Source organism: Hyposmocoma kahamanoa, unplaced genomic scaffold (genome assembly GCF_003589595.1).
Source record: "Hyposmocoma kahamanoa isolate Upper Pololo Valley unplaced genomic scaffold, ASM358959v1 65, whole genome shotgun sequence".
NCBI classification, from domain to species: Eukaryota; Metazoa; Arthropoda; class Insecta; order Lepidoptera; family Cosmopterigidae; genus Hyposmocoma; species Hyposmocoma kahamanoa.
In genome coordinates, this window is record NW_020653853.1 from 8,694,111 (window position 1) to 8,712,453 (window position 18,343).

The 18,343-nt window shown below is 33.1% G+C and overlaps 1 protein-coding gene across 5 annotated transcripts in view; it reads right to left on the minus strand.

Annotated features, from left to right (window-relative positions):
• Positions 1-18,343, minus strand: part of LOC113231559 (rap1 GTPase-activating protein 1) — a 291,196-nt gene that overhangs the window by 146,177 nt on the left and 126,676 nt on the right. The window contains exon 1 of one of the 5 annotated variants that reach the window (XM_026465893.1): positions 8,619-9,433. The exons of the other annotated variants lie outside the window; for them this stretch is intronic. Coding sequence (XP_026321678.1) covers positions 8,619-8,843 — 225 coding nt within the window. The 5' untranslated portion in view covers positions 8,844-9,433. Of the gene's footprint in view, positions 1-8,618; positions 9,434-18,343 lie in introns of those variants that run through there. 5 annotated transcript variants of the gene reach the window in all.

Below are 18,343 nucleotides of genomic sequence, written 5' to 3' on the forward strand. Positions count from 1 at the left end.
TTTAGCGCTAAATATTCCATTGATTTTTGGGTAACTAAACACATAGGTTTTTCATATAAAAGTTGAGGCCATATTTGTTTGGGCATGTAATTTTATTATTTATATTTTAATGTACACTGAGCGTTTACAGCGCTTCCCGTTCTTGTTTACTGGGTTTTGCGATGCCATGCATACTTCTTATAAAGGATCACATTTTATACAATTTCCTTCAATTTCACATCACGCGATTGTAGTCAACAACACAATCTAATCTTGTATCAAGATATATGTGTATCAAAAGAAAGTCAAGGAGACAGTATTTAGGTAATCAAGATTACCCACAAAACTTACATGACCATTATTCTGTGATAATTTTTTATTTTCTGACTAAACCAGGTAAAGATAAATTTATAAAGGCGAAGTATTTCGAGGAACCTACATTTTAGTAGGCAACGTGTGGGGCACCGCCCCTCGCGCGCAGAAAATGAATACGAATAAAATAAGAACAGGCGGAGAAAATTTGACACAAATACCACGTCGACAAGCGTCCGATGGCGCCTGACGAGGCAACGGGCATTTTACAAATTTTGGCATAAATGGGAACTTAATAACTACAGGCCTACAGTCGAAAACCAAAATTTGGCAAGTTCTCTGTAGTACTTAAATAGAAATATCTCCATATAAAAATTATATGCATAAATAGATATTTTATTCTTAAGTAATTCGTTTTGGCCTTTTATTTTAGTCTGTTTTCAGGATTTTATATGATCAGGTGAAGTGCATCCTATCGTGTAACCAATTAGCACATTCTTTAGACAACATCCTTAGGTGTATCGTATATTCTTTGTAAAACCGTTATTTAAAACTAAACTATTTGATGTACGAAAACAGTTTTTCCCAATTCTCTTCCGATGACTCACACTTCTACATGGTCTCAAACTTCCTGTATTCACAACGGGGCACTAAAGGTGTTCAAAACCCAGACCAGAACCAAATTAGAAAAATTCATTTCCCAAATATAGTCGTACCGGGAATCAAACCTAGGACCTAGGTGTAATTTGTTAGGCTATCGAAAGTCATAAATTTCGCCTAAAGAAGATTGAGCACGCTAAGACTTCGAGAATTTCATATTGATCTATTGATTTATAAAGCTGCGCACGAGTTTCAAAATAGTTAGAAATACAGACGAGTTCCGTAATATCAATGATATGGGTACAGAGATCCGTACTAACAAAACTGAATAAATATTTCTCAGGAATGGGAGCTCAATCAATTAAGTAAATTAATTTACTAGTTGGCTACACTAATATCCGTTCCGAGTAATTGGAGTAAGAAATATCCGCAAACGTTATGTACATGGTCGTTAACATACACGACCATTAAACGTTGATGTACGAGAGTTAGTTTACAGTATATATACCTAACAGAATAAAGTAAAGAACATAATGTGAGCATTACAGCGTTTCGATTTTGAAGGGATGCCGGTGAAATTACAGACGCCGACTTTTCAACTTACGTCTCAGCGTGACAGGCGCAATCATAGATATAGAAAAAAAGGGCACAATGGCAGTGCCCATATCTTTATGAATTAAAGTTCTGAGCAGTACTACAACAGGCATGTCACTTACCACCAGGCGCACGAATTGTTGGTCCCGGCAATTGGTATCATTAAAAAAATATAAAGCTAATTCTAAAAGTACTATCTAGAAAAGGGTTCCTTCTAATGGGAATGTAGTTTAACCCAAATACAGGCGAGCCGCGGTTTACGTTTACTTCTTAGCGTTATATGAAGCTATCTTATTAAAGCTCAATTTACAACAGCTGGTGTGTATGCATTATAATCTCTTATTTGAATAGTATACGATGTCCTTTGCGAAAATTCGAATGTTATGAAACACAAACAGCGGGACACTTTTATCTTTGCCGTGTAAAACTTCATTTCCCCGAATTAATCACAAACAATGCTATCTATAAACGGATAAAGCTATTTCTGAGTAGCTTATACTGTTGATATATATGTATAATATTAACAAATGAAATTTTACATAGTTTTAGGACATTATTGTTACCATGTTTTAATACACTTTTAAAGTTTCTCGTTGCATTGCACTACGCAGGGTAATTTGTAAAATACTAACAACCTCGTAAGACTATATTACTGACATGATAAACAATAACTTTTGTTCCATGACTTCTAATAATTTATCATGACTTTACTTTCATACACAAATAAATATTATAAAAACAGGTCGCTCTAAACGGTAATAATTCTGTGCAGGACGGGAATGGAAGATGCTTGCATGTTTGAACTTACCTTACTGCCAAATACCGATCTAAAAAGTGTTAGACAGTAGAAAAAAAAAATTACTTTTGTTATTTTTGGTAAATTTATTGTTTTGTAAAAAATCATGGAACAAAAGTTGCTGTTTATGATGTTACTATTTTTTCATCACACTTGCTCTTTGCTTGCTAGGTAGGACTGCAAGGTGGCCAACTTGACTATAATGCCCCAAATAAAACCCACGGGCCTTTTTCCTTTCCATTACCATGATGGTACTCATGGTCGGGTAAAGAGATTTTTTTTAATTTGTAGCACAACGTACTACTTCCTTACGTAGGTTCAATTTCAAGCAAGGAGGTTACTTAAGTTTAAAGTTTATATTGTATTTATTTCCTTGCAAATATAAAATATGTATCACCGACGGTAGTAAAAATACAAAACTCGAGTGAATAAATGCCCTCAGCCTTTGGCTTCGGGCATATAAGAGACCCTCATTAGTAATTTCTTATTTATCGTCCGTTAATGTACAATGTACTATACAATTAACCTTCTATATATAATTTAAAAGCAGTGCCCATTTTCTCGACATTTCGGTTAGGTTGTACTGGCCGCGGTCACGGGCTGACGTGCTCATGACATAAAACAGGGTAAGATTTGAAAATGCCCATTAAAATTTTTAAACGCGTTTATTTCCATATTAAATGTTAGTACTAAGTTTTTGTCACTTTATATATCTGACATTAAATAGCAACTACACTATTTTCCCAGTAGATAATAAACCAAAGTCGATTTCAGAACAAAATTTTTGTTCGAAGAATTTTATGAGTTTTATGACGTTGCATTTTTTTGCGCTTTGTGTTTTAGAGTATCAATAAGACCTTTGTGTATATACGTCTGAATGTACAAAATACTAAGATAATACTTAATTATATTGAGTGAATGAAATATTCTTTATTACCAATAAAAAAATTGCAACAATAATACACCAATTATCTTGATTTCGAACTAGAGACTTTATTATTTACTTGTTTTATGAGTACCAGAGCAACGGAATTCAAACTAGAACCAATTTAGCATTTTTTTAGAAACACTCAAACTAGAACCAATTTAGAAAAATTCATTTCCCAGATTATGAATAGAATAGAATAGAATCCGGAACCTCTCCATCCACCACACACAGTGCAAAACGTCGGGTCTTCGAGGTGACAATGACAAAACTGTACAGTAATAAAACAACATGCGCAGCCAAGGATAGAAATTTAAAAGTTGGAAATGGGCGATCAAAGAATGTATTGATTAGAAGATAAATACACGCTGCATATTAAATAGTAATAATGTATAATATATTGTGTAGATAATAATGAATAACCAACTACCATTTAATCGATATAATGAGATCTTTAATCATTGTTAAGAGAAACACTTGCGTGATTTCATTCAATAAAGGCGTAATAAATAACACAACGCGTACATCACACTGTTTATAAAAAAACTATTACTACTACTATTACTTGATATTATAAATAATAATAATAATAATAATAATATGTATAATTATACACGAAGTAAACAGGTCTTTCAAGTTCCGAAACGACAAAATTGTTACTTTCCTAACACCACAATCAACGCTCGTTACTATAAATGTACATATGATGAACTATAAGAACTGTGGATAAACTCTACCTTCAATTAAAACTTAAAATATGAAAAGTAAATAAAAGAATGGAAAATACATTATATACTATAATGTTTTACACATGTTGCCACGGAATATATATGAATTTGTGTGTATTTACTACACTTTTGTGTGATCGTGTGTTGTACGGCAAAATATCATAACGTGTGCCTGTTACGTAGGTAAACCGGAACGCAGTTATGCTCACATTCAAAAAATAAATAGGTTGGTTTGCATTAATATTAGACATACAGAAAAATACAAAATATTTTATTTCCAACGAGATTATGTAGGTACATTACAATTTAAATTAAGACTTAGAACTAGGAAACACAAGTCAATTGTAGCGTATAATCGCGTACATAAAATTGCATACGATTCCTGCACTAGACAAAGCCTGTCAATACGGTACTTGAAAAAATCCTTATTACTGATGAAAGAATAACACTAGGAAAGAGCTAGATAAGTGGTTGATGACTTTACCATCTCAGTTAGTTGTGACCATGGGACATAAAAGGCCTTCGGGCCTACTTCGGCATTACTTTGTTTGAAAAAAAAAACAAATATACGCGATTAAGATTCGAAAAAATAGTTCAATTTCCTAAATATTTTTAATTAAAAAAAGATGAACATCTTTTTTTACAGTATTGCATAACATAATAATTTTGAGCACCAGAACAAACAACTTTTGCTCTTCTACTTCAAAAAATCTAACAAAGTTTTTTCAACAAACAACCGCAACAAACAACTACTTATTCATTGATTTCAACGCGAAGTAATAAAAATCTGTTTCCAGAAGCCGTATAATTAAAGTAGTTTGTCCTAATTGATGCCGTATGAGGTTTCTAAAAAATAACGTTATGAATAAATCCTTACAACTCCAATTTGTAAAGTTTTATCTTGCATTTATAATTCACTAGTTAATAATTACTATATTCATAGTGTATTAATTGTTAAGCAGCATGTATCTTTAGGCTCAGTTTACTTATAGAAAGGAAATGAATTTTGTAACCATAGCATAATGAACTTTATGTCAAATTATATAACGTACCAACTATATATGAGCCAGAAAACGGCCGCGCATCTTCCGGAAAATTCTCGAACAGTCTCGGGAGTTCCCGCTGCTGCCATTTAATAATAATAATAATATAATTATTTATTCAGACAACACATTTTTCTGGTCCAATGGTGTAAACTTACAAAAATAGTTAGGTGGCAGTACTTACTTACTACCCTGGACGAACTCTTTCACAAGAAGCTCTACTGCTTACTAAAACAGAATTCAAGAATTCAGGGAGTCATCACACCGTAGCGACACGGATTCACATTAATCTGGTAAGAAAAATATTTTGTTTTTTGTTTCTTTATTTTTTTTTAAATTAATTATTAAAATAACAGAAAATGACCAAAAACATATAGTTGGCGTAGTAATCATTGGAGGTATCGATGTAATATATCCCTCTACATATATAAGTACATCATACAAAGGAAGTCATACTATTGCAATTTCATCATCTCCACAAATCACTACGACTTTTCTCCGTACAAAAATTGGTTAGGCACTTTATATTAAGAGACAAAGGCGTTGCTGATGAAAAATTACACCGCACCTCAGAGCAGTAGTAACAAGAGAGTTGCCGCACGGAGATTTATTGTTTAAAGCTCTTAAATTGCTTTTCGAAACTGGATCTTGGTAGGAATTAACTGAACAAAATAGAGACTTTGTTCGGTAAACGGATAAACTATCTTTCCAGAACACATTTCCGTCTTGTCCTCCCTAAAATAAACAGCACAATCTTTGACCGCAGCACCTATGTAACAGCGATTAGAATTTATAACAGAGTTCCAATGGAAATGAAATGTTTAAATGGTGATAAATTTAAAGCTTGTTTAAAAAAATGGTTAATTGACAAAGTTTTTTACAATCTTGACGAATTTTATATAAAGACATCAAATATTTACTTAATTATAATTTTAATTTTCGACATCTAAGTTGTAATAAATTTTAATTGAATTGTAATTTTAAGACGTTCTACGCCTGATTTGGGTAAGAATTGTAGATCTAATCACTTGTAAGTAACACCTGTATTGTACCAATTCATACAATAAATGTTTCTGATTTCTGATTTCACAGGTAGACTCGAACTAGCGACCTGGCCATACCGGGACTATCGCTCTCCCAAGTGAGCTACGGAACGAGTCAGCAAATTTTACGAATTTCTGTATGTACTTGTTGCAAATTTTTGTTATTGGTTTTAACGAATTTTTTGCCGTGGCATAAAACGAAAACCATAAATGTTCACTTCTTTGTATTTATAATAACAACGACAAGTAAGTAACTAAAGCGTTTGTGTTATGGAAATCGGAAACAACGACAGTACCACAAACACCCAGACCCGAGACAATATACAAATTTTAATTTTTCTACATTGACCTGGCCACAAATCGAACCCGGGACCTCAGAGATGGACACCATAAAAACCGGTGTGCAAGCCACTCAATCACAGAGGTCGCCAAATTTTATATATTTGACCATATTATTTGCCTGTACTCTTCAAAATAAACGATTGAATGTGAGTTAAAAGAGAAAAACGGATTAAATATGAATCTAACTTCCACATTTGTAGACATAAAATTAGAAACATATTAGAAGCCTTGTCAATTAAATGGAGGAAAATCTAGGTTAAACCTTGTGTTTCCTGCTAACCCAGATTTTGTTCAAGAATTATGTAATTAAACAAATAAACATTGGATAACGTTGATAATAAATATTCAGATTAAAAACGAGTTTGCAATATTGTTAACATTAATGAAGTTAATTTAGCTTTAAGATAAAGTAAAAAACAATTATTATTTACTTGCGGCGTTTTTAATATTGACTTTAGGGCATAATTAATTTTATACCCTGTATTATTTAAAAAATTAAAGATGAATAAGACAAATAAAGCCGCTTCCCAAACAGAGGCAGTGGGTTCCAATCCAGTCTCGCACCTCTGCGTTTCTCCTAATTTATATGCGAAATTTTATTTGAAATTTACGATTAGCTTTTCGGTAAAGCAAAAACCTGTATGTCGAAGAAGGTTCACAACCCACTGAAAACGTGAACAACCCGCATTTTGCCAGCAGCAGCATGGCGAACAGCGGACGGCGTTTAATATAAATGAGTTGTAGAATGAGTTTATCTTCTTATTCAACAATTTATGTGCCTTGTAGATTACATTTCATTATTATTTATTTAACTTTGGTATTCGTTTGTTATTGTTACCCTTACGACTTGTTATTCACCCGTCCTCTATATTTTATAGGCATAAACTAATTGATGCTATTTCAGATCAAGGGAATTGCAACATTATTTTATATTATACAGTTATTGTCATTTATGGACACAACACAACACACACACCACAACACTGACTACATTAAAAAAATCTTTAATAATTTGTGATAATCAATTTGTTTGTTAAGGTAGTGTAACCGATATACATATATCGCACTGCTATTACAATAGTGTGTAACTCAAAATACATATGTGAAATTTAATATTGTATCATTACTGAACGTAAAATTTGACACATCAAAAAAACCGTGATTAGAATATTGTAAGAAACAATCAAAAGATATCAAGTTAAATCATAATGAGACTTATGCGAAACTTAAACTTTATGCGAGCTATTTGTGGCCAAAATAATCCTTATTCAAAAACATTAAATTATTTTTTCCATTTTAGTTTTTAAATGTGTTTGAGAAATTGTATATAATAAAGTTATAAATAATAGTTGTAGTAAAGTAATAAATAATAGTCGTAAATATAAAATAACATATAAATTTTAATTATTTTTTTTGCGGGAAATGAGTAATTCGGTTTTCATCGATTCTGAGAAAGTCCTCTTTTTGAATTAATACACTCTTGTCTTAACAATGCGATATGTATAAAATATAATATAAATTTGAAGACTTCGGTAGGCTAGCGGTGTATACTGTGGGCTCTGGATGAGGAGGTCCTGGGTTCGATTCCGGGTAGAACCAATTTGTAAAATGAGCTTTTCTAAATTGGTTCTGATTTTGGCATACTGGGACTTTTTTTAATATCATGTGACAGGACAAACAAGTTGTGCGCTTGATGATAAGCTTCACACCTGACCATAACAGTTGCAGTGCCACACAGTGCGTTAAATCGCAAAGATGTGAGGGGCACTGCTGTCTTCTAGAAACATACTTCAAAGAAGACACCATTTTGTAATATAAATAAATAAAATTGTAAACGAACATCATCATCACAAGAATTGCAATCAGAAAGGCAAACATCATAAGCCTCTATATACACCATTAACACACCAAACTTCATCCGGATATAACTGTACTACTCAAGCAATATATTAGATTTTCACTATTACTCATGTTTACATAATAGATGAATCATAAGGACACGGAAACCTGTTTGACAAGAATATGATTATAGATCTAAATAAATAAAGATATAGATGTAAAGTTTCCGACAATGTTGTAGAGACAACTCGTAGTAAATGGCAATATACATAGTATGTTATTTGCCAAATAAGCATTCTAGGTCGCCTGTTAGCCCGATGACTGTGAGGCTAGACATAGAAAAACGTCGCTTGCGTCAACTTTGAGCAAACTGCGTAACCCTATATCACTAATGAAGGCGACTTACTAAAAACTAACCTCTTTTTGATCTGTGGGCGTGCTGGTCCTGACGCCTGTCAAATCTTTCCACCTGAGAACTCCCATGACTGCGTGACGCACCCACGAGCCTCGTCTCCCAGTCCGAGCACTAGACAGTTCATCTACCACGCCACATAAAACAGAGTTCACAACCAATTTCCCTCCATCTTTTTCACTTTTCAGCGCCACCTCGCTGCTTATCGGCAAGGACCTTCTCTCCCTCATAAAGCCCAAAAATGTATTTCCCTCAAAACCCAATGATTTCAGCGTTTTCCAAAACGCATCCTCATAGCACACGCGCTATTAATCATCCTCCGATCGGATTTCAAAGACCTCAGATAAATCTCTCGTTAAATCGTTATTTTTATAACACTTTTCGGGTCAGCAGCTGCAATCTTTCCCACAGGCGTCCTAAACTTTTCCAATTATTTTTATTGGTCCAAAAGAAATTCCCAAACGGAGATTTGTCGGATATTCTAAACGTCTTGTAAGGTTCAATAGCGGCTGAATATAAAAACAAAAGTTTTAAAAACTTTCACTTGGCACTGCGTTGTCAATGTAGGTTAGACTACTTAGATGTTTAGTTTTATCACGAAATCGTCACACGTGAAGCGTAAAGCTTGTTAAACTAATGCATAAAAATGCAATTGAAACTTTCTTTTGCCATAAGTCACAATAACCAACACAAGCCGCTCAACATCAACTAGTTGAAGCAGTTTTAGCACAAATAGCACGAACCGCCAAACTCTGCACAACTATCGGAACACGATCGAAGCGCGAACAATCAAAACTCTAGAATCACACAACGTCCGTACCGGCTTGCGTTCTGAAACCGAATGGAGTGGCGCGTGCCACATGCTGCTGACGGCGAACCTCAACGAGGCTATCTCTTTCATACGTCATTATATTAATACGAGATAGATAAGGATGAATATCAGCATGATATTTCTATTACAGAAGCATCGAAGACGGGACAGGTGAATGTAACAGCCGGAGACGACAATAAAAAGTTTCAAACGTTTCTAGTGCGACTAATGAGATTCCTTATTGAGACAATGAGAAAAATAATCGTTTTTAGGGAACACAATCACATAGCATTACAAGTTATGAGTAGTTCACAAACAATTAACCATTTATAGAAACAGTGTAAGAATTGGTTTACTTAGATTTTTTTTTATCTAACATGAATATGTATGTACAATAAAAATAGTTACAACATACGCCATAATATTATTATTGTAATAATATAATATTTAAGGCAGATAATGAAATAGAGATAAAACAACATAGTTAATAACAAAATTTGTAGTTATAAATGGAAATAATATAAATATTATGACCTATAATATTAAATCGACAAATAGTTAATAAAAATGTTTAAATAAGAATGTCACACGACCATAAATATCCAAATAATAAGAACACCAATTATAGCGTCCGTTAAGCATCACGACTAAAATGCGACAAAAAGGAGAAATCAAATGCCAATTAAAAGACGCAAATTCAAAGTGTGCATCACTTTGGTGTATTCGCGTGGGAATATCCGGAGGCACCGAAGCACATCGAGGGCTAAGGGAACAAAGACTCAACAGGTATCATCAAGGGCCCAGGCAGCTGTATCCGAAGCCAAAGGCAACTTTGAAAGGAAGGATGTGGTAGACAATGAGCATATGCACTTTTAGGAGGTTTCTTTGTATCTTGGGTTACTAAAACTAATTTTAAAATAAAGATTAGTGAAGATATGTTGAAAAGCAGATCTAGGACAAAGTCTATGAGTCATTGAGTACGAAAAGATTTAGATAAGAAGAAAATTATCTAATAATTTTTATTATTACATTAATACTAATAATTCAAACAAGTACAAAATAAACTTAGATAGACAGATAAAACGTTTATTGTCTTGCATCACACACACAACAATAGAATAGAGTAAATTGATTAAAAGAGACACACAGAAATAAAAAAAAACCTTAAAAACTTAATATTAACCTAATCATCAATTGCTTGGCGGTGCTAAAGCAAGCCAAATAGGTCGTGGCTCAGTGCAAAATTTGCCCAACAGCAAAGCACTGATTTTCAGCCACCACCTTCGAGGGTGCTTAAAAAAGGTGTGAAAGTTTGTTCTATCATATCTAATTAAATTGTTTTCTAATAACATGTATTTGTACTTAACTGGCTAAATAAAAAATTGTTACTACATTTTTAACTTACGTTTTAGTGAATGTTTACTTAATTTTTTATCTGAAACAAACTATGACTTCTAACCTTAGGAACCAAATATCGTGTAAATCTTTTTTCATAACAGATATTTGCTTTTACCCTGCACTATTTCTATTCCTAAACCTAACTTTGCAATTATCACTATAGTAATTTTTTATCACTACTATATACTTACTCTTATTTCTGTAACTAAACTTATGGTCTCAACTTAGTAGCCATGTAGTAAAAAACGGATACCAAAAAGAAGCACACACTGTTCTTCAAAGACTTACTGTCGGGAAATGTATTTAAAGCCATTCATTTAAAAAGGTTCACATCGAATAACAACATAATAAACACGCAGAGAGATAATTCAAATCGATTCGTATAAATTGCATTTCCGTGTCACATTAGAGCTGTTTAAAACATTTGGTTAGCCACGGGACGTCCGCGAATCCATTCAAAAACGTTATATTACGTCATTCGCGCTGACACGTCTCAAGTTACAAAGAGTCGCTGTCGGCACATGAAACACAGTTTAAGGGTCGAAAAGCGATCTTATTATTTTCAATGTCCGATATATTTCTATTGCAAAATTTGTTGAAACAATGGTAGTTAAATGGATATCCTACTGAGTTTCGGAACGCACAAAAAATAAAAAATAAAATGTTTTATTTTAAAACACAGCAAACGTGAGTCATAAAATGGCGCTTCAATGTCGAAATCATTCTGCATAAAATTAGACAACACAAGTTAGAAAACATGACTTGAGACTTATCACCAATGAAACCAGAGGTCATATTTATTGAATATATGTCACTGTTAGAGAAAAAACGTGTAAATACAAATTTGCTATAGAGCTCCTTTAAAAAGAGTTCGTCCGGGAAAGTATAGTATATTCCTATTTCTGTATAAACAGTAATGGGTTTTGAAAGGCATATGGAACTTTTCAACTTGTCTCAAGGTGACGGGCGCAGTGGCAGTGCATTCCTTATTTTTTTTAAATACTATAATGTTGCAAATAGGGAATATAAACTGCTCATTACACAGTATTTTATATTAGTAACCATACTGTCGCATGGTTTTAAAAAATCACTCGGAGTAATGCTACAGGGTCAAGAGTACGTCAAGCTTGACACATAAGATTTAAATCCAACTCTATGCCACTTACGATAAGAACGGGCCAAAGTTCAAAGTGTCAAGCTTAAGGAAAAGGGTTGTCTATTACACTTAATTCTAAGTAATAGTTATAACTTTAAAAAAAACACCGACCTCAAAAGTTTGTGGAATTATATCTATTTTACAACTTTTATTGTAATCGAAATTCAATAAACCGGATTCCTCTCATAACTTGCCACCCTAAGAGGTGGAATATTTTCTTCTAATTTGAATGGGACTATTACTGAGGTGAGGTATCCCGTTTCTAACAAAAAAAGTTTATCGTAATCGGTTCACAAATTTCGGAGTAATCGCGTGACATACATACAAAAAAAGAAACAATTTATTTTTATATATAATAGACACACGCTTGGCTACAATCTTATCTGATGTTAAGCGACGATGTGACCGACGATGGGACGCATTTGTCTAAAAATGCCTAATCACAAGCCTTGAATAGCACATAAGGATGGAGTGCTCCGGACCTTCTACTCGACCGAAGGAGGAACGTTGAGGATGGAACTAAATTGAAAAGTTCCTGCGCACACTCCCCGAAATGTATCCGATAGAAAACCGACAAGCAGGCAACTTTTCTGCGATGGTTGAGATTTTGTAGCTTCAACTCCACAAGAGAATTGTTGTTAATAAGTCTCTTTGCTTTTCGCTCCACCGACTCCAACAATATACGGAACCTCCTCCTTTTTTTATGTCGGTTAAAAATACAGTTTTAAACTTTAGTCTGTAAAATAGCTGGCGATCGGCTCCCTAAATGCTTAAACCTAAATGGGTAAACTCCCGGCCGGCCGGATAATAAAATCTATTTATTATTTTAACCCACGCATCAGTATCACATCCGAAGATAAGATCCATCACAGTCTATCCAATAATATTTAATCAAGGGTTGTAATTAGAATTCAAAAACATTAAATACATAATAGCGAAACCAATTATAATGATCATTACAGGAGACTCAATGAATTACTAAACAATGTAATTTAATAGCTATGCAAACAGAGCAGGCTCCAATGGGTAAATAATTACAGATCACAGTTAAACTGTCCTTAGTAAAGACCAAATTAGTGTTGTTGACTTTGGTGGAGCGTAATTATAAGTGAAGTTTAAAAAAAAATGTATTTTGGCAACATAATTGTTGCGAAAACATCGAAATTGTAATGAAATAAAAAAATAATAATTTATATAAATTTAAAATGATTTTTCTGATCAAAATTTTAAACCCACTTCAAAAAAAGGAGGAGGTTCTCAATTCGACTGTGTTTTTTTTTTGTATGTATGTTAAGCGATAACTCCGGTATTTGTGAACCGATTTTCATAACTCTTTTTTTTTGTTGGAAAGAGGGTACCTCCATAGTGGTCTTATTTAATTTTGAAGAAAATCGTCCACCTCTAAGGGTGGCTGTTCACGCATGAAGATTCATTTTTATAAATAGCGCCTAAATTTTATAATACGGAGCTATTATTTTAATGGTTGATTTTGCTATTCTCCAGTTTAAGGCGTTTATCTCTCAATAGGCTTTGAGTAATGAGAACCGATTTTTATTAACGTGAACTAGAGGATGAATCCGGGTTTGCTCACTTTCTGATAACCGATTTCAATAAAACTTGACAATTAAATGTCAAGTCAAAAGTACTCTGTATTGAGATTATGTATATTATTAACAGGTATAAAGAAAGTATGCATAAACACAACGCCTAAATTACAGTTTTATTTTATTTACCAAGTGACGGGACGAACAAGCACGACATGTTCATCGCCTGGCGGTGAACAACATGCCTGGCCATAGCAGGCGCAGTGCAACTCGGCTTAGCCCGCGAAGACGTAAGTATCTCATATGAGTGTAATTCCACCAGTACCCCAGTCCTTCAAAACCGGAACACAATAATGTGAGCATTACTGCTTGGTGGCAGATAAAGAAGTGGCAGTACTTCCCTGGACGAACTCTCTCACACTCAACTCTTTCTCAAGAAGCTCTAATGCTACTAAAAAAGGCAGTCATTTTCTAAGCTTAGGCCATATTTCAAATACATTATTAAAATTCTAAAATTTAATATTGCTTTATATTGATTGTATAATAATTGAGGTTCCTTTTTTATTGTTTCTTTCAATATTATCATAGTTTCCTTTATATTTGTTTTACTTGTATTTAGAATAAGCATAATTAAATAAATTTATACACGCGCGCATGTTCTTGGTACATTTGACCGGGATCTTTTTGAGAACATTTTCATTATAGTGGTGTAACTTTCCACTAACGTTTACTAATTCTTTACTCTATTGCTATAAATTCGTTACTCTATATTGAAAGAAGTAAATTGGTAAAAATAAAATAAAATCGAAGCCATTCAGAGACAAATGTTTCGAATGCAATAAGGAAACAATTTATTTATTTTTATTTGCTTATATTTACAAAAAAAAAAACATTTAAATTAGGTTAGAAACATAAAAGCCTACGCATACGTATTTTTCACGCGCAGACGAAGCACGTTTCACGAACGCGCGTTTACGTCGTTTGTGTCGATTCAAATTCTAGTATAAAGGTATACAAACCCTCTCACCACCCGCACTCATGTGTCTCATCAAGTATCGCGTATGCACATGGTATATTTTATACGTGCAAGTGATTGACGCTCGTTTACGGCGTAACTGAATTTGTGAACTTCTGCAACGGTTTTACTGGCTGCGACTGAACCTTACTTGAATCGCGTGAACGTGCGCGTAAAAAATACGCCGTGTGCAAAGGCTTTAGTAAACACACTTAAAGCTATTTATTGAAAAATATATGGTTAAACAAGAAGAAACAAGTACTCCATTAATAAAAATAGTATGGCACTTCCTACTTCTAGGCAATTTAAACACAATGTACTTTATTTGTGTGGAAAAGTTTGACAAATCAATGGTTCCTAGTCACATCCTGTTGGGTAAAGTCTCGGTTAACGTGTAAATGTAAACGTGAATGATTGGACCCTGTGCCGAACGGAACGCATTTTGCATCCACAAGAACACGTAGTATTGTAGTGATGGACGTTAGATGAAAGGTATATCGATAGCTGAATTTAATTTTTTATTTAATTTGTTTAATCGTGGAAGTTTCTACACAAATATTTTATTTTTTATAGAAATATACTACCAACAGTATAAAATTCACTTACAGAAACTCAAAATATACACAAAATATACGATTTTTTACAACTCATGGTTAAAATAAATTACTGCAATAAAAAGTAATGCATGAAATAATCTGTGCCGTAGGTGTACCTATGGCATCCAATGTGTGTGTTTGTATATGCGCGTATAGACAGAAAAAAGATTTTAGAAAGAAAGACAAAATTTTATTCAGTACCATTCATTTCAAATAGTATTGTATAAAATAAATGTATAAAACAAAAAATAAATTAAAACTATAATTAAGATACTGAATGAAGAAACCACTCAGCATGCCGTGGCTGAGAACAGCCACGGCGCTGGTATTGTGTGGCGCCAATATGATGTGTGAATGTGTTTATTAAAATTTGCATTGCAATGACAACGACAATTGATAACACTTTTTAAGGAATCTACCTCATGCTAATACAATTACTTTGCGCCCTCACTTTCTAAGCAAAACACCTCTATAATCTTCTCTATAATCTTCAATAATTACATAAGAAAGTCTCACTTTAACCGATAATTTTATTTACCAAATAAAATGTATTTGCAAGTAGATATTGTTAAACTAAATCATTAATACTATCGAATAACGATTCAAGTATTCCATCTTCGTTTGCAACGTTTATTACAAGAATACAGTCCAAAAATATTTTAGCAACAACTTATTAATATTAATTGCGTCTTGGATCAATTCCAATGTAACGTGTTCATTATTGCTCGACGTTGTTAGTAAACATCACAAAATAAAGAAATACAATACCCAAAAAGTAAGATCATACATGGATCACCAAGCGCACTCCATGCATAAGTGGTTTGATCCTATTTAACATACTAACTATTTAACTAATCGAACTAATACAACTTTGTAGACACTGTCTTAAACGGTTATAGTTTGGTCCTTTTCAAGGCGGGACTGAATAGCTATTTTATTAACCGACTTCAAAAAGGAGGAGTTCTCAATTCGACTGTATGTTCTTTTTTTGTATGTATGTTACGCGATAACTCCGATATTTGTGAACCGATTCTCAGGATTCTTTTTTCGTTGGAAAGGGGGTACTTCCATAGTGGTCCCATTTCATTTTGAAGAAAATCATCCACCTCTAAGGGTGGCTGTTCACGCATGAAGATTCATTTTTATAAATAGCACCTGCCTTTAATTTAGGAGCAATTATTTTAATGGTTGCTTTTGCTATTTCTCCAATTCAAGGCGTTTTTATCTCAATATACTTTGAGTAGTGAGAACCGATTTTTATTATCTCGTGTCAAGTTCTGTACAGTGGCGAACTAGGGGATATTTCAATAAAACTTAGCAAATAGACGTAATTCCACGTACTTTTGAGGTCGGTCTTTTTAGTACTCTGTATCATTAAGTATGCATTCTTCATCGTCAACCTCATCGTCATTTTCCATCGGGTGAAATGGAGGACAAAATTTAGTATTTTTTAAAAGTAATATATATGAAAATTAAAATCCTTTTTTAATCTAAATCGCGTCAGATAATTTTTTTTAGTTTGAAAAAGAAAAACAAGCATACATAATTGAAATCTGAAAAAAATAGTTTAATCACGAAACTGGTCTAATATCTACGGCCATTGTTCGTCAGCCAACCACCCTAATTTTTCAGTATCGTTACAAACTTATTAATTTAAAAAACCTTATTTCAATGAAAATTCCAATATACTCTACATACATTTTGCAAAATATTTTATTTTAACAATATGAATTTTTACTTAATTAAATTGATTAAGGAAAAGAAAATTTTGAAATAAATTAAAACATTTAATAAGTAGTATATTAAAAAATAGTTTCATTTTCAGCTCGAACTTCGATCTAGTCAAACTGTATAACAAGTATATGTGAAATAATAGTCATCCATCACTATACTTTGATTACGCAAGCGTTACATCACTTATGCAGCCGCATGCACCTCATTTGGCGGTCGTTAGTGCAAGGTGCATCGTAACTTGTAGTCAATGATAATTCGTCTAGGGATAGGTATGACGTAGGTATTTCAGCAGCAGTAGAGGCTCCTTGTTTATTTATTTATTTTATTTTTAAGGGTATAAACAGCTTGTATAAATGTAATAGAAACTACATTACGTAATTATAATTATAAAAACAGTTCCCTGCTGATAAAAATGCAATAGCAAAATACAACATTGACAACACTAATAATGTCAGTACAGAGTACTAAAAAACCGACCTCAAAATTATGTGGAAATACATATATTTGCCAAGTTTTATTGAAATCGGTTACCGGAAAGTGCGTAAACCCGGATTCATCCCCTAGTCCGCCAAGTCCGCCACCATATGGAACTTGACACAGACACTTGAGATAATAAAAATCGGTTCTTACTACTCAAAGTATATTGAGAGAGAAAAACGCCTTGAATTAGAGAACAGCAAAATCAACCATTAAAAGAATTGCTCCTTATAATAAAATTTGTTACAATGATAATAGATAACAGGGTTTAAGTACTTCATAAGTAATTTATATGTCTATTACAAAAAGAAAATGTATTTACATAGATACACATTGTGTAACGTGTATTATTTCATTTATGGAAAGTAAAAATTTTGGCCTAAATGGGTTCCACTCTCGTATACTCCATTATTGTCTCATAAACCCCCTATTTTTTTTAACCCTGGGAACCATCGGACTGGACGATGAACTGCATATAGTACAAAGTAGTACCAAAATTTAAAACATAAATGTGCATACGTAAAATGCATAATGAATGGTGATAAATTAAAAATACACAACATACGATATTATACAAACCTGAAAAAACCGGTTAGACGATTTTCGCGGGAATAGTGAAACTGCCGAATGCTCTTTTCAGAAATAATTTTTCAATTCATATCAGATGGCAATTTGCCTATCTTGAAATGACAAGGACAGCTGCAATTTTACTGAACGACGTACATATCTCTATGCATATATAATGTATCTACATGTAATAATAAAAAATATGTATATGTAGATAGTTGTGAGTGGTGGCGGTGTAGCATAGTAACAGAAAGTTTGCTTCTTAATTGAAAAGTCGATTATTCGGCTTTTATTACGAAGTTAAGTTCAAATGCATTTTATTATCATTAAGACTTCTACTCACTTAGACTCACTTATATAAGAACTTAAAAGTAAACAGTAAACATTGTAATCAAATCTATAGTAACTACAAGCTACGTAATGAAAAACAAC